Source organism: Salvelinus sp. IW2-2015, linkage group LG22 (genome assembly GCF_002910315.2).
Source record: "Salvelinus sp. IW2-2015 linkage group LG22, ASM291031v2, whole genome shotgun sequence".
Classification (NCBI taxonomy): domain Eukaryota; kingdom Metazoa; phylum Chordata; class Actinopteri; order Salmoniformes; family Salmonidae; genus Salvelinus; species Salvelinus sp. IW2-2015.
In genome coordinates this window covers 782,771-810,590 of record NC_036862.1, presented here as the reverse complement: position 1 = coordinate 810,590, position 27,820 = coordinate 782,771, and the positions used below count along the sequence as shown (strand labels likewise).

The 27,820-nt window shown below is 41.5% G+C and overlaps 1 protein-coding gene across 1 annotated transcript; it reads right to left on the bottom strand.

The window, feature by feature from the left end:
• Positions 1–316: 316 nt before the first annotated feature.
• LOC111982634 (RNA-binding protein FUS) lies at positions 317–27,056 on the bottom strand. The gene is made up of 16 exons (XM_024014229.2): positions 26,932–27,056; positions 26,141–26,171; positions 24,760–24,796; positions 24,587–24,653; positions 24,409–24,496; positions 24,134–24,237; positions 22,142–22,289; positions 13,744–13,778; positions 13,153–13,185; positions 12,832–12,974; positions 9,879–10,008; positions 9,689–9,793; positions 1,525–1,642; positions 1,314–1,393; positions 986–1,160; positions 317–720 (listed from the first exon to the last, which is right to left on the bottom strand). Exons 1-16 carry the CDS (start codon positions 26,939–26,941, stop codon positions 681–683), a joined length of 1,344 nt encoding a protein of 447 aa, XP_023869997.1. The 5' UTR covers positions 26,942–27,056; the 3' UTR covers positions 317–680.
• Between the last annotated feature and the right edge of the window lie 764 nt (positions 27,057–27,820).

The window sequence follows — 27,820 nt, the reverse complement described above, 5'->3', positions numbered from 1 at the left end:
CTACCCCGCCAAACCCTCCCCTAACCCAGACAAAGCTGGGCCAATTGTGCGCCGCCCTATGGGAATCCCGATCACTGCCAGTTGCGATACTGCCCAGGATCGAACTAGGGTCTGTAGTGACACCTCTAGCACTGAGATGCAGTGCCTTAGACCGCTGCAACACTCAATAGACCCAAAATTTACCTGCAGACATTGAGAAAAGCTGACATGCTTAATTCAATTGCTAGTATTTGACAATTTAGCAATTAATACCCACACATTCAATATGTATGTAGATTCCCACTAGAACTTTGAAGTAAAWCACACAGGAAGACACTAAGATCAGAACAGTTTAATATCATTTGGAAAAAAGAGAAACCCAAGTAAAACAGTTCATTTCAATTTTACAAAACAATGATACGAAGTCTTAGAAGTCTACCTCACAATGCCTGGACTTAGAATCGGAGAAATGAAAATAAACAATAAACACGACATTTGACCCTGCCCACTTCAACAACCCTGCTTATCAGCCCAAAAGTCCTTTCACAGTAGTTGCACATCTTTACCCTGACCTCCCGACAAGACAGATCAGAAGCAATACATGTGATGCATTGGTAATGAAAGGAATGCAAATCAAAGTGTATATCAATCCCCCCTCCCTTCCCCTAACCCCTGGGCTGGAATGGTGTCCATGTGAATCCTTAGTATGGCCGGTCTCTTCTGTCTTCTCTATGGTCACCTCTGAGGGAAGAAAACAATAGACCCATAGTCAATTATACCATACCATGAAGGCATTGGCATTCAGTCAGATAATGCTGACTGGTGTTCAGCTARCTTAATATAAAAAATAAAATAAAAAKCACTCATTACTATTAGAGAAACAAAAAGGACAAAAAAAAGTTAACCTAATTCAATATTCTACAGTTCACTATCACATGTCAGGTACACCCTCTTCTGGTCAAATATTGAACTGCATGGGAGGGAAATGACGCAGTAATCGATTTACCTTCCTCCCATCTTGTAGCCCCTGTCACCACCATATCCACCTCCGCCATAACCACCGCGGTCACCTCCACGGTCACCACCGCGGTCACCTCCACGGAACCCCCCACGGCCTCTGTAGCCGCCGCCGCCGCCCCTGTCACCACCATACCCTCCTCTGCCGCCGCCACCACCACGATCTACAAACATAAGCCAGCTGTTAGAGCAAGTTCTGCAACAGAGAAGTAGTAGTTTATAGTATTAGTGGTTAAATGACTCAACTTCCGCCTATAGTCTACTTGAAACCCAGGTCTCTCTACCGCAGGCTCATAGCAATATCCATCATTACATACCTCCTCCGCTGTCCCCTGGTTTCGGTGTGCCACACTTGTTGCATTCGTATCGTCKYGCAAAGTTCATGTTGCCACAAGAACTGAAAAGGAGAGGGGAACAATTGTCAACCATCACATTCAAACATCATTTAGTGGCACATACAATGGATGACTCATGAAAATTGTTTTAATTGCACCTGTCCCTCTTCAAACAAAATATTGCAATAAATACCTGTTAGGACATGGCCAGTCCCCTCCCTTAATGTCAAAGTTGGGTCCACCACCACCACCACCACCACCACCGCCGCCGCCGCCTCCAAACCCACGTCCACGTCCACGGCCTCCGAAACCTAAATAGCGACATCAAATACCACTTGCTTCAACAATGGGGTTCAAAGAAAGCTCAGTTCATTCTTCAGGAGTAATTTCCCAGAAACAAAATAATTAGTCTGGCTTGCAAAAGCAGAAACACTTTAAATATTGTACCACTTATTTCTGTCTTCTATTTGTTAGTTGGGCTTGCAAAGCAGGAGTACCCACTTTTAAATATTAAAAAATGYCTTATTATAGTTATTCTTTAGCACTCCTCTTACACCATTTAAGCTAGAAACGCAGTTAACTGTAAAATGTGTAGACCGCTCTGGATTGACTTGCTTGTATATAACTGATATCTTCTATACCTTTCTAAACTATTTGTCTATCTTAATTCACTTTTTAAAGCATTCTAAAAAGGTCCCATTGTGACATGACATCCAACATTCCAYTCACTGTAAATGCAATAACGCAACTTGACACAAATCAGCTAGTTTGACACTTTGCCAACTTAGATAAATTAGTATAAAATCTTCTTCTGCTCTGCTATTAAAATCTGAACAAAAATAATCAACCGATCAAATGAACGTTTAATTTATTTTTTAAACAGAATCAATAACATTTCCTCAAACTTTTTWAAATAAACAAACGAAATTGAACACTTTCACACGTTAGAATAAGACTTAATACGCTCCACTTCTCCGCTATTCAAATCTGATATCAGAACAAAATATATGCTACCAATCAAAAAAAACTAAAAACTGCGGATTTAGGAAACTCATTACATTTTTGCCAAGCAAGTGTAATCGAAAAGTGTTGCAGGACTTTCGACTTAAACTTAGAAGGTATGACATCTTGGTCTACTTCTCTGCTATACAAAACAAAAATCTGAACAGAATTATTTACTACTATCAAAAGTTATAGCTGTTTGTCGGTGTTGAGTGACAAAAAGTAGCTAGCTAACGTCAGCTTAAAACTATGGATAGTCGCAGATGAGCCCATGGGGTAGCACAGGCAAATGAGGGTGAAAAGGGTGATTGAATTTTGAACAATAGTGTAATGAAGGGGTTGGAATCCTATTATAATTGTTAGCAGTATTATTTATTTTTTATGTTTGGAGCGCTATAGCTCTGAAGTGGTAAGGCATACAAATATCAAACTTTGTGGGAYGGTGTAAAATTATGCACAACTACATCTGGTTACACGTGGTGCAACTGCCAAATAGTGGTGCTATAAACCACCTTCGACCTCAGAGGTTAGCCCCGCCTCCTCATTCAACCTAGAGTCTTGGAATTTGGTACAAAGGTTACTCTACCCAAGGAACAAACTTGCCTCTTGGACCAATGATGTCACCGTGATGGATCAGCCGCCATTTTGAAAATGGAGTACGTGTCATCTTTTGACACCGCTAAACAGATTTCTCCAAAACGTTGTGTACAACACCTATAAACCAATATCTTCATATGTATAATAAAACGGGGCCTGGAACTGGTTGAGGGAACAGCCCCGAAAAATAAAATGTGAGGGATCAAAACAGAACCTGGAACGAAAGTGATCCATACTGTTCCGGAACAGAACCGTTATTTTACGCTCCAGGCATTGTTTTCCTATTCCCACAACAAAACGCCTACGGAAAGCCCTCTGTCACTCAGAAACAAATGTATGTCTGCAAGCTTAAAATCTTTTCCAGAGCGTGTGCAGGCTACCTGCCCCTCGCCCTTCTGAAGCATAGGCTACTGTAATGACGTTACAAGATTGATTTAGAAGATAGGGCAAGATAATTTGAATTAGCTAGAGAAAAATCGATTCACTTCACAATGCTAATTAAGGATACTATAGGCCTATTGATCACAATTCACGTTGCATTTATTAATTGACAAAATACACAAGCTGGTTAGCTAGCTAATTTAAGATTATTAGTTACCTAGCTAGCTCAAAGAACATTCAAAAGTTCCTACATGGAAGCCACTATTGATCAGTATAATTCCATGTGGACCAAATTCAGAGAATGCATGACATACTGTAACAAGATGCCCAGCGAGTCAAGCCTCCTCAACCCTCTTGCACTCCAATCCCCCCCATTTCTCCTTTGCCAAGAKTATCCATCCACCTGACAGGTGTGGGATATCAAGAAGCTGATTACACAGATGCACGTTGTGCTGGGGCCAACAAAATGCCACTAAAATGTGCAGTTTTGACACAAAACTCCACATTGAGGGGGCGTGCAATTGGTATGCTGACTGCAGGAATATCCACCAGAGCTACCAAATAATTTAAGGTTAATTTCTCTACCATAAGAGAATTTGGCAGTACGTCCAACCGGCCTCACAACCACATGTAACCATGCCAGCCCAAGAACTCCACATCCAGCTTCTTCACCTGTGGTATCATCTGAGAGCAGCCACCTGGAGGACAACTGATGAACTGAGGAGTATTTCTGTCTGTAATAAAGCCTTCTTTGTGGGGGAAAACTCATTCTGATTGACTTGGCTATGCCCTCCCATGGCTGCACCCCTGCCCAGTCATGTGAAATCCATAAATTARGGCTTAATATATTTAAATTGACTGAACTCAGTAAAATCGTTGAAATTGCTGCGTTTTTGTTCAATATACTTCCATGTGTGTCTTTAGAAAGTTTTCAGGCTCCTTGATTTATTCATACATTTTGTTGTGAACCAGCCTGAATTCAAAATGGATTAAAACTTTTTAATTTTAATTTTATTACAAATCTTACCCATCTACACACAGGACCCCATAATGACGAACAGATCCACTGATATCGCAATCTCACACAACACTGCCCTTTCCGACCTGGACAAAGGGAACACCTATGTGAGAATGCTGTTCATTGACTACCGCTCAGCATTCAACACCATAGTGCCCATGAAGCTCATCACTAAGCTAAGGGGACTAAACACCACCCTCTGCAACTGGATCCTGGACTTCCTGACGGGCCGCCCCATGTAGTAAGGGTAGGCAACAACACGTCTGCCACACTGATCCTCAACACTGGGGCCCCTCAGGGGTGTGTACTTAGTCCGCTCCTGCACTCCCTGATCACCCACAACTACATGGCCAAACGACTCCAACACCATCATTAAGTTTGCTGACGACACAACAGTGGTAGGCCTGATCACCGACAAGACATCCTACAGGGAGATCAGAGACCTGGCAGTGTGGTGCCAGGACAACAACCTCTCCCTCAATGTGAGCAAGACAAAGGAGCTGATCGTGGACTACCAGGAAAAGGCGGGCCGAACATGCCCCCATTAACATTGTCGGGGCTGGAGCGGGTCGAGAGTGTCAAGTTCCTTGGTGTCCACATCACCAACAAACTATCATGGTCCAAACACACCAAGACAGTCGTGAAGAGGGAACAACAATCCCTTTTCCCCCTCAGGAGACTGAAAAGATTTGGCATAGGTCCCCAGATCCTCAAAAAGTTCTACAGCTGCACCATTGAGCGCATCCTGAACCGGTTGCATCACCGCCTGGTATGGCATCTGCTCGTACAGCCCAGTACATCACTGGGGCCAAGCTTCCTGCCCTCCAGGACCTATATAATAGATGGTGTCAGAGGAAAGCCCGAAAAATTGTCAGAGACTCCATTCACCCAAGTCATACTGTTCTCTATGCTACTGCACAGCAAGCGGTACCGGAGCGCCAAGTCTAGGACCAAAGGGCTCCTTAACAGCTTCTACACCCAAGCCATAAGACTGCTGAACAATTAATCAAAATGGCCAGTGGACTATTTACACACCCCCATTTGTTTTGTACACTGCTGCTAATCACTGTTTCTTATCTATGCAGTCACTTCACCCCTACCTACATGTACAAATTACCTCAACTCAATTACCTCACGCACACTGGCTCGGTACCAGTACCCCCTGTATATAGCCTCGTTATTCCAATGTGTTACTTTAGTTTAATTTGGTAAATATTTTCTAAACCAACAGAGCAATTCAAGAAGAGTCGAGGGTTTGTAAGTAAGCATTTCACTAGAAGGTCTACACTTGTATTCGGAGCAAGTGACAAAGTGAAAACATGTTATACATTTTTTCAAAATTTACAGATCTCATTTACATAAGTATTCCCAACCCTGTGTCAATATTTTGTAGAAGCACCTCTGGCAGTGATTACAGCTTTGAGTTTTTCTGGTTAAGTCTTCAAGAGCGTTCCACACTTGGACTGTGCAACATTTTCCACTATTCTTTCCCCATAACTCTTCAAGCTCTGTCAAATTGGTTTTTGATCAACGGTAGACAACTATTTTCAGGTCTTGCCATAGAATTTCCACGTAGATTTAAGTAAAAACGGTAACTCAGCCACTCAGGAACATTCACCATCTTCTTGGTAAGTAACAAGATGTGGCCTTGTGTTATAGGTTATTGTCCTGCTGAAAGGTGAATTAATCTCCCAGTGTCTGGTGGAAGTCATACAACCAGGCTTTGCAGGACTTTCCCTGTGCTTAGCTCCATTCCCTTTCTATCCTAAAAAAACTCCAGTCCTTCACGATTACAAGCATACCCATAACATGATGCAGCCACCACCACTATGCTTAAAAATATGGACAGCGGTACTCCGTAATGTGATGCATTCACAACAAACAAACCGAGTTTGTATTCAGGACAAAATGTTAATTGCTTTGTCACATATTTTCCAGTATTACTTTCAGTGCCTTGTTGCGAACAGGATGTATGTTTTGGAATATTTTGTATTATGTACAGGCTTCCTTCTTTTCCCTTTGTAATTTATGTTAGTATTGTGGAGTAACTACAAAGTTGTAGATCTAACCTCAGTTTTCTCCAAACACAGCCATTAAACTCATTAACTGTTTTAAAGTCACCACTGGCCTCATGGTGAAATCCCTGAGCGGTTTCCTTCCTTTCCGGCAACGGAGTTAGGAACGACGCCTGTATCTTTGTAGTGACTGGGTGTACTGATGCCATCCGAAGTGTAATTAATAACTTAACCATGCTCAAAAGGAACATTCAATGGCTGCTTCTTTTTTTACCCATCTACCAATAGGTTCCCTTCTTTGCGCGGCATTGGAAAACCTCCCTGGTCTTTCTGGTTGAATCTGTGTTTGAAATTCACTGCTCGACTGAGGGACCTTACAGGTTCTTGTATGTGTGTGGTACAGAGATGAGGTAGTCATTCAAAAATCATGTTAAACACTATTATTGCACACAGAGCAAGTCCATGCAAGTTATAACTTGTTAAACATATTTGGACTCCTGAATTTATTTAGGGTTTCCATAAGAAAGGGGTTGAATACTTAACGCAAGACATTTTAGCTCGTCATTTTTAAATTAATAAAAATAACGAAAAACAAATCCACTGACATTATGGGGTATTGCGTGTAGGCCAGTGACAAAGAACATCAATTTAATCGATTATAAATTCAGGCTGTAACAACAAAATGTGGGAAAAGTCAAGGGAAGTGAATACTTTCTTAAAGGCACTGTACTTCCATAATTTTTTTCACTGGTACCGGGCTACCTTCAAAGGAGTCTTGTGGTCATCCTAGAGAAAAACGGACATGTGCGGGTTTTTGAGACGCTCTAGACGTTTTGGTAAGAAGACTGATTTGCGGATTGTCTCATGGTCTGACAAACACCCCTGTAGCGTTGTGTTGTGCAATATGTGATGCAGGCTTGCAGTTTGGCATCAGCTCTTGCATAAGTGATGGAAGAAATTGTGTACTAGTTTTCAATAAAGACAACTTTTTTTAAAGACAACCTTCCACCGCAGATGCAAAGGCTGCCATTGGCTTACATGCTGACCACACCGCCCGGCATCGCGTGCGTTGCAAAATAAACACACACATACCTGTTAGTCAATAATTTCATCCAAACTGCTCGCACGAGTCAACGAGCGTCTGCGTAGCCAGGTGCTAAAAATACAACTTTGTACTATTTTAGATGCTTGACGCAGTGCAAGTCATTGGTTTTTAGGAGCATACACCCACGTGGGTGATGGAGTGGCGTGTGACCCTGATTCATTTGGTGGTGGTAATTGCACATCAAAGTCGGTTGCAAACTGCCATATAAAATCCACATTAGAAGAATGAACAAGGAGAAAAACTAACCTAGTTTCCCCTTTTTATTAATTGTTACAGTAGAGAACACACAATTCTGTATGACTCAACATGGGTCAAAATTCTACAAAGAGCCAGTCCCCTCAAAAATACACAAAAAAGGACCATATACATCCCAGCTAAAATAACCCAAKGTTTCTTTTCCAGGACAAATTAGCTATCAATAGCAAGCTACCTAAATATCCATGAATGTTTCGATCCGTCTCCAAATTAATTTCGTTGGTTCACAGGTTTGGCATTTTAATGTCATGAACATGTCTGGTGGGGACAGACAAAAATATACATGGCACACGCCAATTAAATTTCTGCGAGGGCACCGACAACTCTATGGGGTTATTAATACACAAGCGAATTTGTTCCAATACTTTTGGGCCACCATAATATTAAGTTGCACGCACGCCCCTCACCCCCCAATACTTTTGGAGCTCACTGTATATATACACACACTGAGTATAGCAAACATTAGGAACACCAACCTGATATTGAGTTTCACACACCCCTACCCATCGGGGAATGGATTCTACAAGGTGTTGAAAGCCTTCCACAGGGATGCTGGCCCATCTTGACTCCAATGCTTTCCACAGTTGGGTCAAGTTCGCAGCATGTCCTTTGGGTGGTGGACCATTCTTGATACACATGGGAAACTGTAGAGCACAAACCAGTGCGCCTGGCACAGACTACCATACCCTGTTCAAAAGCACTTCAATATTTTGTCTTGCCCATTCACCTTCTGAATGGCACACATACATAGTCCATGTTCCAGTCTCCTCCCCTTCATCTACATTGACTGAAGTGGATTTAACAAGTGACATCAATAAGGGATCAAAGCTTTCACATGGTCAGTCAGTCATGGAAATACCAGGTGTTCTTAATGTCCTGTATACTTAGTGTATATACATATTTTAAAACGATTGAAACTCAGCCAGCATTTCGAAGTATATCACCCAAACCTGGTTCACGCCAGAGACACCAAATCATCGTTGACATGATCAGGCAATCCTATCCACAAACATACTTTAGAAGAGCTGAAGAAAATCTATTTTTCATCAAAGAAAATGTTCATCTAGTATTTAGCATCAAGATCATTTATTCCATTACCCATTAGGGGCATGCATCTTTCCCTTTCAAGACAATTCGATCTAGATACACGGGCCAAGGTAGGCTTTAATTTGAAACGATGAGGTGCGATTCTGTTTGACTAGAGGAACGAACCCATGAGATTTCGTTCGATGCGAATAAATGCGCTAACATTTGTTGCAAAAATATAAACATTCTAAAGAAAAGATAAAAAGAAAATCTTTCAGAGTGAAGTTCTCTTCTCCTCCCGACCGCGTTGACCATGTAGCGCAGCTCTCAAAAGTGATTGCTGTCCTTGTTATGAAATCATCAACTTTACCCTGAATCTAAAAAAAAAAAGACTAAATAAACAGTGTTTAAAGCAAAACTACTAAAACTATTGCTGATGGTGAACCTGAAGAATCAAAACAAAATTTTAAATGGATGTAAGCCCAGATCAGCAGGTTGCCAAATATGTTGTCTCCGGTAGCATACTTTCATTCCGGTAAAACAGCATTTTCAACAGTGCATGATGACAATTACATTGGTTCACACCAAGCATCTGCACAGACGGGGCTCTCTACCTGAGCAGAGCACATGCCACTTCGCCTTTCCATTCTTCAAAATGCCTTATTCGGTGGTAGTTAAAAATCAGGAATAGTCCTACCGCCAGTTGGTCAGCACGCTCTGTGCAGAGTTGTACTGCCCCGACGCATGCTACATTTGGGTTCTMAGAATGATGCACTCATATCTTAAATAATTTTACCAGATTCCAATTCGTATCTGAATTGTTATACCCTTATTGCCTGCCAATGGATTTAAAGCTCATCTTTAGCACAAAGATAATCTTGTGTTTTTGGGAAACTCACCCGCGGGTAATTACAGCAACATTTGAATGGTTTGTCACCAAAACGTGAATGAAACGTACCTCCTCCGCCACCTCTTCCTCCTCCTGCACCGCCACCCCTCTGCGTGAACTCGGCTCTTCGGGTGGCAAAAGACACTTTGAGGGGTTTCCCTTGGAATTCTTTGCCTAGAAGAAAATTAGACATGGATGAGAATGTAACAGAAGAACTGAACACAGCATAAGAGCATGGGAATATAGAGTACACCCTTACCGTCAAACCACTCAATGGCTGCTTTGGCGGAAGGTGGATCATCAAATGAGACCGTGGCCTCTCCTTTCAGTCTTCCCGTAGCCTTGTCAGAGTACAGGTTGATCATGGGCAGGCCAGTCTTCTTGTTCAACTATCAAGACAGGACACAAAGATTAAACACTAGGACACATACATCTGGGTTGCCATTAAGACTGGGAATTGCCAGGGAACTCACGATAAGTTATCACGACACTTAGGTTCCAACACATTATTATCGCAATTATCACGATTCTATATGTATTGCGATTCGATACTGGGATTTTATTGCGATTTCATGTTCCAAACATGTTGCTCACTATAGGTTTGCTGGAGAGAACATTTATTTTGTTAAGACACGGAAATAAAAGCGCTGAAAACATGTTTGCTCACTAATAAGATGGATTTCTTTTGGCCGCAGGTACAGCAGACTAGCGCTAGCTAATGCTACCTAGCAACAGACCAAAAGTTTGAGTCAAAGTATCGATATAAGATTGCAGACCTGCCAACATTTGTTTTTGCTTAAACCTTTTGTCAATAGGGGGGCGCTATTTTCACTTTGTAAAAAACCGTGCCCAAATTAAACTGCCTCGTACTCTATTCTTGCTCGTACAATATGCATATTATTATTACTATTGGATAGAAAACACTCAAGTTTCTAAAACCGTTTGAATTATATCTGTGAGTAAAACAGAACTCATTTTGCAGCAAACTTCCTGTCAGGAAGTGAAAAATCTGAAATCGTGGCTCTGTTCCAGGGCCTTCCTATTCATTTGCCTGAAATCTATGGATATACATGCACTTCATACGCCTTCCACTAGATGTCAACAGGCAGTGGGAGGTGGAATGGGGTGTCTAGCTTGATCTGAGGTCGAACAAGAGCTCTTGGAATGACGTGACCCCAATTTCCTTTGTCAAGCAAGGCGCAGGAAGGACATCGCCATTGGCTTCTGAATAGCGTTCGGTATAGACGTCTAATAACTCCGGCTTTGATTTTATTTGATACATGTGATAATATCATCGTAAAGTATGTTTTTTCAATATAGTTTTATCAGATTATTGAACGTTTATCGGGAGTTTTGGCGTTTTCCGTTCTCTGCGTTTGGTGAAGATGGACATCTTTGCGCCACATGGCTTGCTATGGTTGCTAATTCGACAGGCGAAGAGGACATTCTAAAACCAAACAACAATTTATTCTGGACAAAGGACTCCTTGTACAAGATTCTGATGGAAGCTCAGCAAAAGTAGGAACCATTTATGATGTTATTTCGTATTTCTGTGGAAAATGTTTAGTTTCATTATTCAGCGTTTTGGCGGGCGCTGTCTCGCTATAACGTAAGCTGTATGTCGTACTAAAGTTATTTTTAAAAATCTAACACAGCGGTTGCATTAAGAACTAGTGTATCTTCCATTTGCTGTACAACATGTATTTTTTAGTAAAGTTTATGATGAGTTATTTGATTAGATTAGGTGACTGTCCAAAATATCTCTGGATAATTTAGTGCATTTTGACTACGTATTCACATTGTAAAACCACGATTTGTACYGCTAAATATACACATTTTCGAACAAAATTGTGTAACATGATGTTATAGGACTGTCATCTGATGAAGTTTGTCAAGGTTAGTGAATAATTTTATATCTTTTGCTGTTTTTTTGCGATCGCTACCTTTGCGGTGAATGAATGCGGTTGTGTGGTTGGCTATTGTGGTAAGCTAATATAATTCTATATTGTGTTTTCGCTGTAAAACACTTAAAAAATCTGAAATATTGGCTGGATTCACAAGATGTTTATCTTTCATTTGCTGTACACCATGTATTTTTCATAAATGTTTTATGATGAGTATTTAGGTATTTCACGTTGCTCTCTAATTATTCTGGCTGCTTTGGTGATATTTTTTTATGGTAGCTGCAAAGTAAAACTATGAGTTATACCTCAAATATGCACATTTTCAAACAAAACATAGATTTATTGTATAACATGTTATAAGACTGTCATCTGATGAAGTTGTTTCTTGGTTAGTGACTAATTATCTCTCTATTTGGTCGGTTTTGTGATAGGTAGCTATGCGGGGGGGGGGGGAAATGGTGAAAATATGCTGTTGAGTCTTTTGCTATTGTGGTTAGCTAATAGAAATACATAGTGTTTTCGCTGTAAAACATTTTAAAAATCGGAAATGATGGCTGGATTCACAAGATGTGTATCTTTCATTTGGTGTCTTGGACTTGTGATTTCATGATATTTATATGCTAGTATTTACTTGTGGCGCTATGCTAGTCAGCTTTTTTACTGATGAGGATGCTCCCGTATCCGGGATGGTGACCAAGTATAAGTTAATAACGATGTTGGCGTTAGACTGCCTCAGTAGGAATGGTAAGTTAGACTAATGGGTACTTGGTAATTGGCTGCTATTCAGTAGGTCACTAGATATACATTCAAATGGGTTTTTTTTGGGGGGGGGGGGGGGGTAAGTCAACTTCCCCCTCAGGAAGTTAGTTTTTCAAAAATGCTAAATGCACCAACTGCCATTTCCTGAAATCTAGTTTTAAATTATTTCACACAATGTAGCCAAAACTGAAGTATTGTGTTAGACCCTAAATGAAATTGAGGTGTTCTCAATGACTCACAGTTTAAGTTAAATGTAGGGGTAATGATTATTCTAATTAAATAGGTGTCTTTATGTGGCTAGTCTAGTAAAAATAGAAGCCTATTTTAGGGTTGTTTTTTTGTACCAGCGTACTTTGACCTCAAATTGCGTGTGCGGTATGCAAAACGTGTGCAGGTTGGCAGGTCTGATATGCCGCTCCCCGTCACTAGTAGCCACGCAAGTGGACAGGGAGACGCATTCCCCGTCCAGAAACAATCCCTACATCCTAGCCACTTAGATGAAATATCTAGGCCCTATGGGGAAGGGGCTAATGGGTTGCCAATCCTTACCTTAATAATCCCAATCTGTTTGAAGTAGTTGCCCACTTCATCACTTGTGACATCTTCTCCCAGTCCCTGGACGAAGATGGTGTTGTTGTCAGAGTTGTCCTCCCCACCGCTGCCGCTACCTTGGCTACCGCCGCTACCTCCAGCTGGGGACAAACACCGAGGTACTACTCAGCAGATGCATCACTTGAACCAGCCTGTTGTTCTGTGGCATTTGCTTGCGAGAGACTAGAGGTCAGCGTTAGGCTGGCATGATTGCAGGGATAGTCAAACCCTAGATTGCTTCTTGTTACCCTGAAATTCAAACGAGCATGTGCAACTCACTTGGTTCATCCCTTGAGCCGAAGTCTCGAGGACCTGAAATACAACAAAGAGGAAAGGTGGGGAAAGCCATGAGAACCTGCACTTTGTACACTACACAACTTTATTCAACATCCATACAAGAAATCATCAACTCTACCAATAGTGTATGCACCAGGCTACGTTAACATTTAGAATAAGGCAGTTTTTACAGCTTTCTGCTGCAGTGTTGCGACATTCATATAAAATCGCTCAACACCTTACAACACGGGCAGAAATGATTGAGTTTARAAGATAAATAAAAAATTAGAAAGAACTCTCCAGTTCCTAGCCAGTTTCATCCTTCGCCACAGCACACTTCACATCCTTTGTCATTTACATTCAACCTTGTCCTCATGCAACAATACCATTATGTATAAACTTCAGGCTTCTTGTGCTAAAATATCTAAAAGAGCAATTATGAGAAATCCCCCTCCCTAAGAACAATAGGCGGAGGTCTGAGGTTCTGACAAGAAAAAGGTGACATTCAGTTTGTTCTGCTTTCTTTCCTACTCCCTACTCCTAAATCAACCTTTTTCCTCCCCAACCGAGACAGTTCTGATGCTCGTCACTTACCACCGAAATTTTTGTAGCCACCACGGTCACCACCTCTGCAGAGGAAAAATTGTAGATATGATGGGTTTCCTTTGTCACAACAGAGCTCAAAGCTCCCCTACATCCCCATCAGTATGCACTCCTGCCATGGTGTGCGACTATCGTGGAAATGCTCTTCCCACTCACATGGGAAAGTGTTATGTCTGGGATGTTTTAAGATCAAAAATGGACAAAACTGGACAGAATGCCCACTATATACACAGGTAGGTTCTGATGAGTGAAGAGGCACTGATGGCTAATGTGTAAATTTAGATTGCTACAAGACCAGATTAGCTTAGAGTATTCAATTGGATAAAGTTTTTGGATWAAAAAAAAGTCAATTTAAAAAGTACTGATAGCACGAAATGGTTTGAATAGCTGCGGCACTCGACAAGTCGAGTGTTCTTCCATTGAGTGCTTATATATGAGCTCCATTAGCTGAGGTCCAAGTTTAATTTCATTCACTGAAACCTGTAGTATAAAATGTAGATCCAAAGTTAACACAATACAAATGTCTCCATGTCAAATATACAACACTTAAATGAAACCTGTTGATGTACAGCAGCTTACAATGTTTCTTGGGTTTAACTTGTGAAAATCAGGTCACTTCAATAACAGATCATTCTGGGGGCATTGTTTAAGGCGCTCATGAGGCGGTTCTCAAAGCAAAAGGGGGGGGGGGGGGCAAAATAATCCTCATTCCAGCTAGAATATAGTCTTAACTTTGCACAGAGAGTTTTCAATAGCGAAAAGCATCCATAATAACAGCCAGCAGGATTCGTAGCACGTTTGATATACATGTGCAGAAGCATTACAACTCTCCTCTGATGTCTATTACTTGTCAGGAACCATGTAAAATGAAATCTCGATGGTCAGAAATGTTGAGAATGTGACAGCACTGCGGCAGAACTACTGTACTCGTTATTCAATGCCATTACCAAAGTGGTTGTTAAAAGCTTCCAATTACAAATGTCTCAATTACAAATGATAGCCAAGGATAAGAAAAGTAAATCTTGATAAAATAATGGTTTAGGCTACAAGTCTTCTACACTGAAAGCTACTTGGCCAAGATCTATAATTGCTTGTCAAATACAAAAAGTTTCCAGAACTGCCATTGTAGATAGATTGCAATATGAACTGATGACTGGCAAGCGACAAAGTCCTGACTATTATATTCAACAGCCTTGTTAATGAAGATGTACAAAAGCTGGGGTCTACAGGATCCTTGGCTGGTGAAGYGACTCAATCCTCAACACCCTATCTAGTTCATAAAGGGGGTCAGGTGAACAGTGTCACCTTAACTCCTTGCACCACAGGAGTCAGTAGCAGACACCCCACCATGTCATCTGTCCCACAAGCCATTTGAGCTTCACATTCATTGAAATTTGCTAGCAAGGCCATAATCAGCCAGAATGTTGCATGCATATTTATGATTGAGATGGAACACAGGTTATATCCTCACAAGTCACTTAAACCACATAAATACAATTCTAATTCTATGAGTGAAGCCTCAAGGTAAAACATATAGCACATCTAGGGCTGGGCGATATCGAATTAATGTTTAAGCGCGATGTTCCAAATTCTGTATCGCAAGATAAGGTTTTTATTTTTGGTTAGTTTTTATGAGCGTTGTCTTCTGGTCTCGTCTCCTTCACGCCTTCCCACACAGAAACCAAGCCCCTCAACCTGCCACTCACAACAAGACATACTATTCAGTGAATTAGGAAAGTATTCAGACTCCTTCCCATTTCGTTACAGTCCTTTTCTAAAACTGATTAAATTATTTTCCAATCAATCTACACACAATACCCCATAATGACAAAGCGAAAACAGGTTTTTAGAAATGTATTAAAAATAAACAGAAATACCGTTACATAAGTAATTCAGAACCTTTGCTACGAGGCTCGAAATTGAGCTCAGGTGTATCCTGTTTCCATTGATCATCCTTGAGATGTTTCTACAACTTCATAGGAGTCCACCTGTGGTAAATTCAATTGATTGGACATGATTTGGAAAGGCACGGACACACGTCTATATACGGTCCCGGAGTGGACAGTGCATGTCAGAGCAAAAACCAAGGAACGAGGTCAAAGGAATTGTCCGTAGAGCTTCGACACAGGATTGTGTTGAGGCGCAGATCTTGAGAAGTGTACCTGCATTGAAAATGTCTGCTGCATTGAAGGTCCCCAAGAACACAGCGGCCTCCATCAGTCTTAAATGGAAGAAGTTTGGAACCACCAATACTCTTCCTAGAGCTGGACGCCCAGCCAAACTGAGCAATCAGGGGAGAAGGGCCTTGGTCAGGGAGGTGACCAAGAACCCAAGTCACTCTGACAGAGCTCCAGAGTTCCTCTGTGGCGATGGGAGAACCTTCCACAAGAACAACCATCTCTGCAGCACTCCACCAATCAGGGCTTTATGGTAGAGTGGCCAGACAGAAGTCACATGATAGCCCACTTGGAGTTAGCCAAAAGGCACCTAAACGACTCTCGAACCATGAGAAACTCTTTGGCCTGAATGCCAAGAATCACACCTGGAAGAAACCTGGCACCATCCCTAAGGTGAAGCATGGTGGTGGCCGCATCCTGCTGTGGGGATATTTTTCAGCAGCAGGGACTGGGAGACTAGTCTGGATCGAGCTAAATATGAACGGAGCAAAGTACAGAGAGATCCTTGATGAAAACCTGCTCTAGAGCGCTCAGGACCTCAGACTGGGACAAAGGTTCACCTTCCAACAGGACAACGACCATAATCACACAGTCAAGACAATGCAGGAGTGGCTTCGGGACAAGTCTCTGAATGTCCTTGAGTGGCCCAGCCAGATCACAGACTTGAACCTGATCGAACATCTCTGGAGAGACCTGACAGAGATTGAGAGGATCTGCAGAGAAGAATGGGAGAAAGTCCCCAAATAGAGGTGTGACAATCTTGTAGCGCCATACCCATGAAGACGCGAGGCTGAAAATCGCTGCGAAACGTGCTTCAATAAAGTACTGAGTAAAAGGTCTGAATACGTCTTTTTACACACACACATATGCAAACATTTCTAAACACCTGTTTCTGTTTTGTCATTATGGGTTAGTGTGTGTAGGAAAAACTATTTAAATCAGTTTTAGAATAAGGCTGTAACGTAACAAAATGTGTGAAAATTTAAGGGGTCTGAATTTTGTATATGCAATGCATTTGGAAAGTTGTGGACACGCGCTCAAATTAGTGGCTTTGGCTATAATTTTTAAAAGATTGAGCACACAGCCGCCATAGACGACCATCGGCAGAAGAACAGCCTTACTGAAGAGCTATGACTTTCAACGTGGCACTGTCATTGGATGCCACCTTTCCAACAAGTTAGTTCTTAAGATTTCTGCCCTGCCATGGTCAACTGTAAGTGTTGTTACTGTGAAGTGGAAGCGTCAAAGAGCAACAAAGGCTCAGCAGCAAAGTGGTAGACCACATAAGCTCACAGAACGGGACCACCGAGTGCTTTAGTGCCTAAAATAGTTTGTCCTCGGTTGCAACACTCACTTCGGAGTTCCAAACTGCCTCTGGAAGCAACATCAGCACAAGAACTGTTTGTCGGGAGCTTCATGAAATGAGTTTCCATGGCCCCCCCAAAAAACGCACACAAACCTAAGATCACCATGAGCAATTCCAAGCAAGCTGCTCAAGTTGTGTAAAGCTCCCCGCCATTGGACYCCGGAGCAGTGGAAACGCGTTCTCTGGGGTGATGAATCACGCTTCACCATCTGGCATATCCGACAGACGATTTCGGGTTGGGCAGATGCCAGGAGAACACGACCTGCCCCAATGGCATAGTGCCACTGTAAAGCTTGGTGGAGGAGGAATAAGGGTCTGGGCTGTTTTTAATGGTTCGGCCCCTTAGTTTCAGTGAAGGGAATCTTAACGTTATAACTTACAATGACTTTCTAGACAATTCTGTGCTTCCAACTTTGTGGCAACAGTTTGGGGAAGCCCTTTTCCTGTTTCAGCATGACAATGCCCCCAGGCACAAAGCGAGGTCCATACAGAAATGGTTTGTCGACATTGTTGTGGAAGAAATTGACGTGCCTGCACAGAGCCCTGACTTCAACCCCATTGAACACCATTGGGATGAATTGGAACGCCGACTACCCGACCTCACTAATGCTGTTGTGGCTGAATGGAAACAAGTCGCCGCAGCAATGTTCCAACATCTAGTGGAAATCCTTCCCAGAAGAGTGGAGGCTGTTATAGSRGSKAGGGGGGGGGGGGGRSGRMGACACACGACATACTCCATATTAATGACCATGATTTTGGAATGAGATGTTTGGCCATTTAGTGTAACTTCGTCCTCTGACAAGCAGTTTAAACTAATTGCATTGGATGTTGTCTAACAGAATTTCATATAGACTAACGCTTACATTATTTTACAGTAATAGACAAGAACTTAGCCTTTCTAACAATAACCTTATGTCTCAACTCCCAAAATGTAGAACAGAGCAGACCCTACTAACACGAGAGTATCAACATGTGGAGTAACATGAATGCTCAGTTTGACGCGTGCGGCACCATGTACYGCTAGCATAATTTTAGCCACAGACTTACTGTATGTGCTAGCTGACTGGTCTGTTTCATAAATGCTCAATGAGCATAACAAGACGCATTTACAGTTGAAGTCGGAAGTTTATAGACCTTATCCAAATACATTTAAACTCAGTTTCACAATTCCTGACATTTAATCCTAGTAAAAATCCCTATCTTGGGTCAGTTAGGATCACCACATTACTTTAAGAATGTGAAATGTCAGAATAGTGGAATGATTTATTTCAGCTTTTATTTCTTTCATCACATTCCCAGTGGGTCAGAAGTTTACATACACTCAATTAGTATTTGGTAGCATTGCCTTTAAATTGTTTAACTTGGTCAAACGTTTCAGGTAGTCTTCCACAAGATTCCCACAATAAGTTGGGTGAATTTTGGCCCATTCCTCCTGACAGAGCTGGGGTAACTGAGTCAGGTTTGTAGGCCTTCCTGCTCTCTCACACACACACTTATTCAGTTCTGCCCACTAATTTTCTTTAGGATTGAGGTCAGGGCAACTTTGGAAGTATGCTTGGGGTCATTGTCCATTTGGAAGACCCAATTGTGACCAAGCTTTAACTTCCTGACAGATGTCTTGAGATGTTGCTTCAATATATCCACATAATTTTCCTACCTCATGATGCCATCTATTTTGTGAAGTGCACCAGTCCCCCCTGCAGCAAAGCACCTCCACAACATGATGCTGCCATCCCCGTGCTTCATGGATGGGATGGTGTTCTTCGGCTTGCAAAACTCCCCCCTTTTTCCTCCAAACATAACATTGGTCATTATAGCTAAACAGTTCTTTTTCCTTGCTGAGCAGCCTTTCAGGTTATGTCGATATAGGACTCGTTTTACTGTGGATATAGATACTTTTGTATCCGTTTCCTCCAGCATCTTCACAAGGTCCTTTGCTGTTGTTCTGGGATTGATTTACACTTGTCGCACCAAAGTACATTAATCTCTAGGAGACAGAATGCGTCTCCTTCCTGAGAGCTATGACGGCTGCTTGGTTCCATGGTGTTTATACTTGTGTGCTATTGTTTGTACAGATGAAMGTGGTACCTTCAGGCGTTTGGTAATTGCTCCCAAAGATGAACCAGACTTCTGGAGGTCCACAATTTTTTTCTGAGGTCTTGGCTGATTTATTTTGATTACCCCATGATGTCAAACAAAGGAGGCACTAAGTTTGAAGGTAGGCCTTGAAATACATCCACACCTACAATTGACGTCAATTAGCCTTTCAGAAGCTTCTAAAGCCATGACATCATTTTCTGGAATTTTCCAAGCTGTTTAAAGGCACAGTCAACTTAGTGTATGTAAACTTCTGACCCACTGGAATTGTGATATAGTGAATTATAAGTGAAATAATCTGTCTGTAAACAATTGTTGGAAAAATTACTTGTGCCATGCACAAAGTAGCTATTCTAACCGACTTGCCAACTATAGTTTGTTAACGTCTTATGGCTGCAGGGGCAGTATTGAGTAGCTTGGATGAAAGGTGCACAGAGGGGCCCAGAGTAAACGGCCTGCTCCTCAGTCATAGTTGCTACTATATGCATATTATTATTAGTATTGGATAGAAAACACTCTGAAGTTTCTAAAACTGTTTGAATTATGTCTGTGAGTATAACAGAACTCATGGCAGGCAAAAACCTGAGAAGTTCCACTTCCTGTTTGGATTCTTTCTGAGGTGGCAGATTTTCAACCAAGCTCATTGAAATTACAGCGAGATATTGATGAGTTTTCACTTCCTACGGCTTCCACTAGATGTCAACAGTCAATAAAACTTTGTCTGATGACTAATGTGAAGGGGGGCCGAAGGAGACAGGAATTCACCACTGCCACGAGCTGACCATGCTTTGACCACGCGCGTTCACGTGATAGGCAGCTCCGTTCCATCGCTCAACTGAAGTCAATCTAATTCTCCGGTTGGAACGTTATTCAAGATGTTAACAACATTCTAAAGATTGATTCAATACATCGTTTGACATGTTTCTACTGACTGTTATGGAACTTGTGGACATTGTCACGTTATAGTGGACGCGCTTTGTGACTTTGGAATTGTTTACCAAACGCGCTAACCAAAGTAGCTAATTGGACATAAATAACGGACATTATCGAACAAATCAAGCATTTATTGTGGACCTGGGATTCCTAGGACTGCATTCTGATGAAGTTCATCAAAGGTAAGGAAACATTTATCATGTATTTTCTGGTTTCTGTTGACTCCAACATGGTGGCTAATTTGGCTATTGTTCTGAGCGACGTCTCAGATTATTGCATGATTTGCTTTTTCCGTAAAGTTTTTCTGAAATCTGACACCGCGTTTGCATTAAGGAGAGGTATATCTATAATTCCATGTGTATAACTTGTATTATCATCTACATTTCTGATGAGTATTTCTGTTGAAACGATGTGGCTATGCAAAATCACTTGATGTTTTTGGAACTAGTGAATGTAACGCGCCAATGTAAACTCATATTTTTTTATATAAATATGAACTTTATCAAACAAAACATGCATGTATTGTGTAACATGAAGTCCTATGAGTGTCATCTGATGAAGATCATCAAAGGTTAGTGATTAATTTTATCTCTATTTCTGCTTTTTGTGAAAGCTATCTTTCGCTGGAAAAATGGCTGTGCTTATTGTGGTTTGGTGGTGACCTAACATAATCGTTTGTAGTGCTTTCGCTGAAAAGCATATTTGAAATCGGACACTTGTGGGATTAACAACAAGATTACCTTTAAAATGATATAAGACACATGTATGTTTGAGGAATTTTAATTATGAGATTTGTTTGAATTTGGCGCCCTGCACTTTATCTGGCTGCTGTCATATCGATCCCGGTAGCATGATTGCAGCCATAAGAAGTTAACAAGAAATATGTGGAGTGATTGAAAAATGAGTTTTAATGATTCGAACCTAAGTGTATGTAAACTTCCGACTTCAACTGTATATAAAAGGAATTGTCAACTCGTTCTCATTCTGAGAAATAAGCATCTTATCCAGGTAGGCCACTTGATTTCAATATTTAAACTAGGTGAACTGGCAGGCTGTTCCAAGAGTTGGAGATGGACAAGCGGGTCTATTAATAACAGTTCTACCTTGTTAGCAAGCAAATAGATCTTGAAATAAAAAAGATCCCCTGGCTACTCACTAGCACATGGGCTTGTGCTTGAGAAATTGAGCCCTGTGTTCATTTTCTATGCCTGCTTCAAGACGTTGGTCATTATTAGTGGATGTTCATGGTTAAAAAAWAWATATATATATATWTWTWTTTWTWTATATATATTTTTWTTATTATTATTATTATTATTATTTTAATCATTTTTCCATACAAACTTGAAAGCCAGAAATCTGTGTATTGCAAAAAAGCGGGTGAAACTATTTTGATAAAATAATGGTTCTTATGGTTGTGGAAGGCTTATATTTAGCCTAGGTATAATTTTACAAGCCCTGAATTCATTAGATTATTCCTGACCATTTGAAATGCAGTGTGTTGACCTTTAAATGTGCAACAAAGCGTAGAGAACTTTTCAAAAATCGAGATATCGTTAATCGTCCATGAGTGAGAAAAAATAAAATCGAAATGACTTTAGGCCATATCGCTCAGCCCTAAGCACATCCCAGGTGGACATTGATGTGGGGGGGGGGCTATAGCAGGATGGGGTAGGGGGTGACGAGGTATTAGTCCATGTGGATGAGGAGTGGTGTGATGGATCAGAATGGGTTATATCATGCATTGCGTTGGAAGGAACATCTACCTGGCATGGGTGTTGCAGAAGTACCTTGCGGGTGGTCACGCTCTGGAACTTACCCAATACCGGATGGAGGGCCGTCTCTTCCACCCCTGTCGTATCCCCCGCGCTCGTACCCACCACGCCCTCGGCCTCTATACCCGTCAGAAGAGCCCCTGTCTGAGCCCCCATCATCTCCACCATACCTCCTGCCTTGACCGCCTTCACCTGGGGCAAAACACAGGCACACAAGCCCTTTGAGTTATGTGGTGTTGTCTTTCTTTGCGCACGTTTGTATTTCCGGTTATATATATATATATATATGAATGGCACTTTGTTTTATATATATATGAGACTTTTCTGCAATAAAAGTTTTTTCTTTTCTTTAATGGGTGGCATTCAGACATCTTAAACAGTCCAGTCTGGCCGATCAACCTTGGTCATAAATTGCTGATCCTCCAAATCATAATAAAACAAGGTATGCAGACCTTTGCAGGCCATTTGATCAAGAAAAATCATTGCCATGTAATATATACAGTGCATAGGGAAAGCATTAAGATCCCTCGACTTTCCACATTGTCACGTTACAGCCGTATTCTAAAATGTATTACATTTGTCCCGCCCCTCAATCGACACACAAAACCCCATAGAGACAAAGCAAAAAAACAGGTTAGGACATTTTTGCAAATTATTTGAAAATAAAAACCTAAAATATAACATTTACTTAAGTATTCAGACACTTTACTCAGTACTTTGTTGAAGCACCTTTGGCAGCGATTACAGCCTCGAGTCTTCTTGGGTATGACGCAACAAGTTTAGCACACCTGTATTTGGGGAGTTTCTCCCATTCTTCTCTGCAGATCCTCTCAAGCTCTCAGGTTGGATGGGGAGCAACGCTGCACAGCTATTTTCAGGTCTCTCCAGAGATGTTCGATCAGGTTCAAGTCCGGGCACTGGCTGGGCCACTCAAGGACATTCAGAGACTTGTCCCGAAGCCACTCCTGCGTTGTCTTGGCTGTGTGATTAGGGTCGTTGTCCTGTTGGAAGGGGAACCGTCGCCCAGTCTTGATGTCATGAGCAGGTTTTCATCAAGGATCTCTCTGTACTTTGCTCCATTCATCTTTCCCTCAATCCAGACTAGTCTCCCAGTCACTGCTGCTGAAAAACATCCCCCACAGCATGATGCTGCCACCACCATGCTGCACCGTAGGGATGGTGCCAGGATTCCTCCAGATGTGATTCTTGGCATTCAGGCCAAAGAGTTCAATCTTTGTTTCATCAGACCAAAGAATCTTGTTTATATGGTTTGAGAGTCCTTTAGGTGCCTTTTGACAAACTCCAAGTGGGCTGTCATGTGCCTTTTACTGAGTGGTGGCTTCTGTCTGGCCACTCTACCACAAAGGCCTGATTGGTAGAGTGCTGCAGAGATGGTTGTCCTTCTGGAAGGTTTTCCCATCGCCACTCTGGAGCTCTGTCAGAGTGACTTGGATTCTTGGTCACCTCCCTGACCAACGCCCTTCTCCCCCGATTGCTTAGTTTGGCCGGGCGTCCAGCTCTAGGAAGAGTCTTCCATTTAAGAATGATGGAGGCCACTGTGTTCTTGGGGACCTTCAATGCAGCAGACATTTATTGGTACCTTTCCCCAGATCTGTGCCTCGACACAATCCTGTCTCGGAGTTCTACGGACAATTCCTTTGACCTCATGGCTTGGTTTTTGCTCTGACATGCACTGTCAACTGCGGCACCTTACATAGACATGTGTGTGCCTTCCCAAATCATGTCCAATCAATTAAATTTACCACAGGTGGACTCCAGTCAAGTTGTAGAAACATCAAGGATGATCAATGGAAACAGGATGCACCCGAGCTCAATTTCAAGTCTCATCATAAAGGGTCTGAATACGTTTGTAAATAAGGTATTTTATTTTTTGCAAAAATGTGTTATGGGGTATTGTGTGTAGACAGAGGAGATTTTTTTTTATTTGATCAATTTTAGAATAAGGTGTAACATAACAAAATGGGAAGGGGCCTAAATAGCTTCCGAATGCACTGTAAATTGATAGAATAACTAACCTTCACTTCGACCTTTGTAGCCTCCTTGAGATTGTTCATAAGAGCCGCCACCGGCGGTGCCGCCATACGAACTTGGCTGACTGTATGACGACTTGTCAGCACCACTATATCGTGAGAAGTTTTCACAACAATTATTCCCGAGACACCAACAAAGACTTTAATAATGAACAAAACAGATTACTGAAAGGTAACATTTGCAATGAGATTAGTCCAGTAGAAAGGCAAAGTACATAACGGCAAGGAATACTGTGTTTATGTAGTGCCAGTGGCCTTACCCAGCAGCGGAATCCGAACCTTGTTGCCCATAGACATCATAGGGCGGCTGGCCATAGCTTGCCGCCTGTGTTTGGCCATAACCCTCTGCTGGAGAAACAAAAATGGAAATGTTATGTATTAAAAACAGCAACTTCTAGACCTCAAATAATTTCCCAAGACTCCAAAAATGTAACATACCAGACTGTCCATAGCCAGCATAACTCTGTCCACCAAATGAGCCACTTCCATTTCCTTGACCGTAGCCCTGCAATATGCATTTAATTGTCATTATCTGAACAAAAGTGGGATGAAATTAACATAGAAAATAGTTTCATACAACATTCAGTGAGAAATTGAGGGGCCACACATACCGGCCCACTCTGCTGAGCTGGAGGATAAGCTCCATAGCTGTGGGAGGGAGAGCTAAAGTTAGATATCTTAGAGATTCTCCTGAACTTTCGTATACTTCTTAGCCTGTAGTTCTGAAAGTAGCACTCACGAGCCAAAATTGGTGCCCGAAAATTGCATACGGTCTCACATGTGCGCACCACGTCATTGCCCCCCAGTGTCCCACCCCCCCTTACGCTGTGTCCACTGCGCCGTTGGGCCCGCCCAGCAAACTCATTGGATAACACTGGGCAGGCCTCAAATGAGAGGGGGAGAAGCTCATTGGCTAGATCTAGAATTGCTTGGGGGCTCGCACACTTTGGGGAAAATGGCATGGCACAGCTTCAAGAAAAGAGTTGCTTTCAACCTCGGGATTTCATGGCTAGTTGAGGTAAGAAAGTTATTCGGCTCATAGATCATGCATGTATGAACTACACATTGACATATCCAGCCCAAAGCGGGAGCAAAAAATAAAAATAAACTTTTAGCCACCAAAGTACTGGAACATGTCTTTAATGCAACATGTACACCCCCCAAACAACCGATTTGGAAATGCATTTCTAATGAGCAACATCAGATGTCCACTTATGGATGAGTTTGTTGCTAGAGCATTTAACATAACTTAGACTCCCGATGTCTCAAAGCTATTGGTTGGACTCAGTTGTGCATTGTTCTGGTTGCAGAAAACAACCCCGCCACAATATAGCTGGTTTCACCCAAAAAAAACGTTTCCTGTCAAAGGCATATGTATAAATCTTTAGGAACTCTATTTACCAGATGTAAAGTGAAATGTCCCTTGCTATCAAATAAACATCTGAATCCAACTTTTGTCTGAACAGCACCATATTCCTGTAGATTTAGACAGCAGGCTGCCATAAGACAACACACTTCATGCTAGACATTCTACCACAAAATATACCACTGTGTACACAGCAGGAATATAGTGTGGTTGGGACAAATTGTATTCAGACTTATATTTGATAGCGAGGGTCACATTTCACATCTGGTAAGTATAGTTCCTTGAGATGTTATATATGCCTCTGGCAGGAAACGTTTTTGAATGTTGCCAGCTATATTCTGGTAGGGTTATTTTCCGTCGCCACCCACCAATACAATTCAGGGAGTTCAACCAATACAGACTCCCTATGTTGAGCCCCAAAGCTACCACAACTGGGGATGTACTATCAATTAGTTTACCCGTCAAGAACATATCGAATTAAATATTTAAAGTGATCAAGCATTGTGTGGCTAATTGGAGAGTTTACACACAAATTTATGCAATTGCTTAAGTGGTAACTAAATATAAGTTTCATGGCAACTTGAAAGCGCCGAGTGGCTAATGTATTCATTGTGATTTCACGTTACCTTTGAGCGCCAGGCTGACCGTAGCCCGAATCTGTGAACGAGAAGGATATGGGTGATTGGGTGGCAAAATTGCTACAATGTTCGCTAGCTGGTTAGCCAATGAGCCATCTAGCTGTTAGTTAGGCATTGAACATGTCTCCTAATATGAATAGCAAAGATCGTACCAATAGGACGTAAACCTGTAACGTTAGCTAACTTATCTCGCTATATTACTTTAACTTATTTCGATATCAAGTAAACTTAGTTTGATAAGCTGTGACTTATATTAAATGTTGTTCCCATCTAATGTTATCATAAAGATAATGCATGCAAGTCAATAMGAAATGCATATAAATACCCGGTGTAAATAGCAGGCCTTGGATAGCTGGCGTTAGCTAGCTAACTATCGTTGCTAATAATATGCGTGATACTCGTAGACTAGCTAGCTAACGTTAGCGTGCTAGTTAGCACCGTGCTAACAGGACCACGCTGCGCGACAAAAATGGCGGTCAATTCTCATCTAAAAAGGGAAACTAAACAAGAAAGATGGTTGAGCGAATCAAAATAACTAAGTGTGATTTTACACAAAGCGGCAGACGTTATTTTCGAAAGGGTAATAAATTCGCCAACAAACTATGGCTGGTGTTCATTCTCTAATGGTCGCGCTTGAAAGCTTGTTAAACTAACGCTACTTTAACTAGCTAGCGTGCTAACTGAGCCAGCAGTCTCATTAAATGTTTTTTTATTTTTAAATGTGACACATAAAATTCATATTGAACACATCGCATACACTTAGTTCACAATAAACTTACCAGAGGCCATTCTCCTCCGTTCTTTATTTTTTTTTCTCGATGAATCACTTTTCAACAAATTAAAAACCCGGTAACAGCAGCGCACAGTCGCACATACACTGCGGCAATTGTGAACTCTAACCTACTGCTGGGATGAACCAACTTTTGAGTACATTTACATTTTTTCTTACGCATAATAATTTGAAACCAAGTAACCTTCAAAACATGTGTGTTGAACATTGTTAAGTTCGTATTGAATAAATGTGTCATAACTAGTGACACGGCACATGTTATACAGTAGTTTGCTAAAAATGAATACCCCTATTGTTAAATAATTGTGTGTTCCATGTAGAGCCGTTCTCTTCTTTCCCTTTGATTTCATCTTTAACAGCCCATTGCGTGGGAACGATCTAGCCCAAAGGTTTATACTATAACGCAGAATTCAAGGACTTAGCTAACTTCCCAAAATAGTCTGAAATAATTTAGTATTTTTCAGAAAGATGAAATTCAAATGGCCATTGTATCTTTGACTCAACAACCAAAAATAAATTAGTTTAGCTTTCTTTAAAGGGAAGTTCACTMATTTTTCATGTGGCCTTATATTCACCCTTTCTGTGCTTGTAGTTTATACCCAAACAGCTTTTTAAAAATATTTTGTTTTGAGGTATGATTGATCCTGCTTTGTAGTATACCCCCTTTGTGGCTGTGATATATTTAAATTGAGACTAGTTGTGACCAGTTATTATGCCTGCTCATCTCTGGTAAAGGGTAGACAGCAGTCACATAGGGCCTCCATCCATCAAACATACTTTAATCCATCTGCTCTTCTTGCATCCATCCATCCTTCCATTTAATAATTGAAAATAACAATACCATTTCATTTTCTAAAATTTGATCAGATTAACAGGAC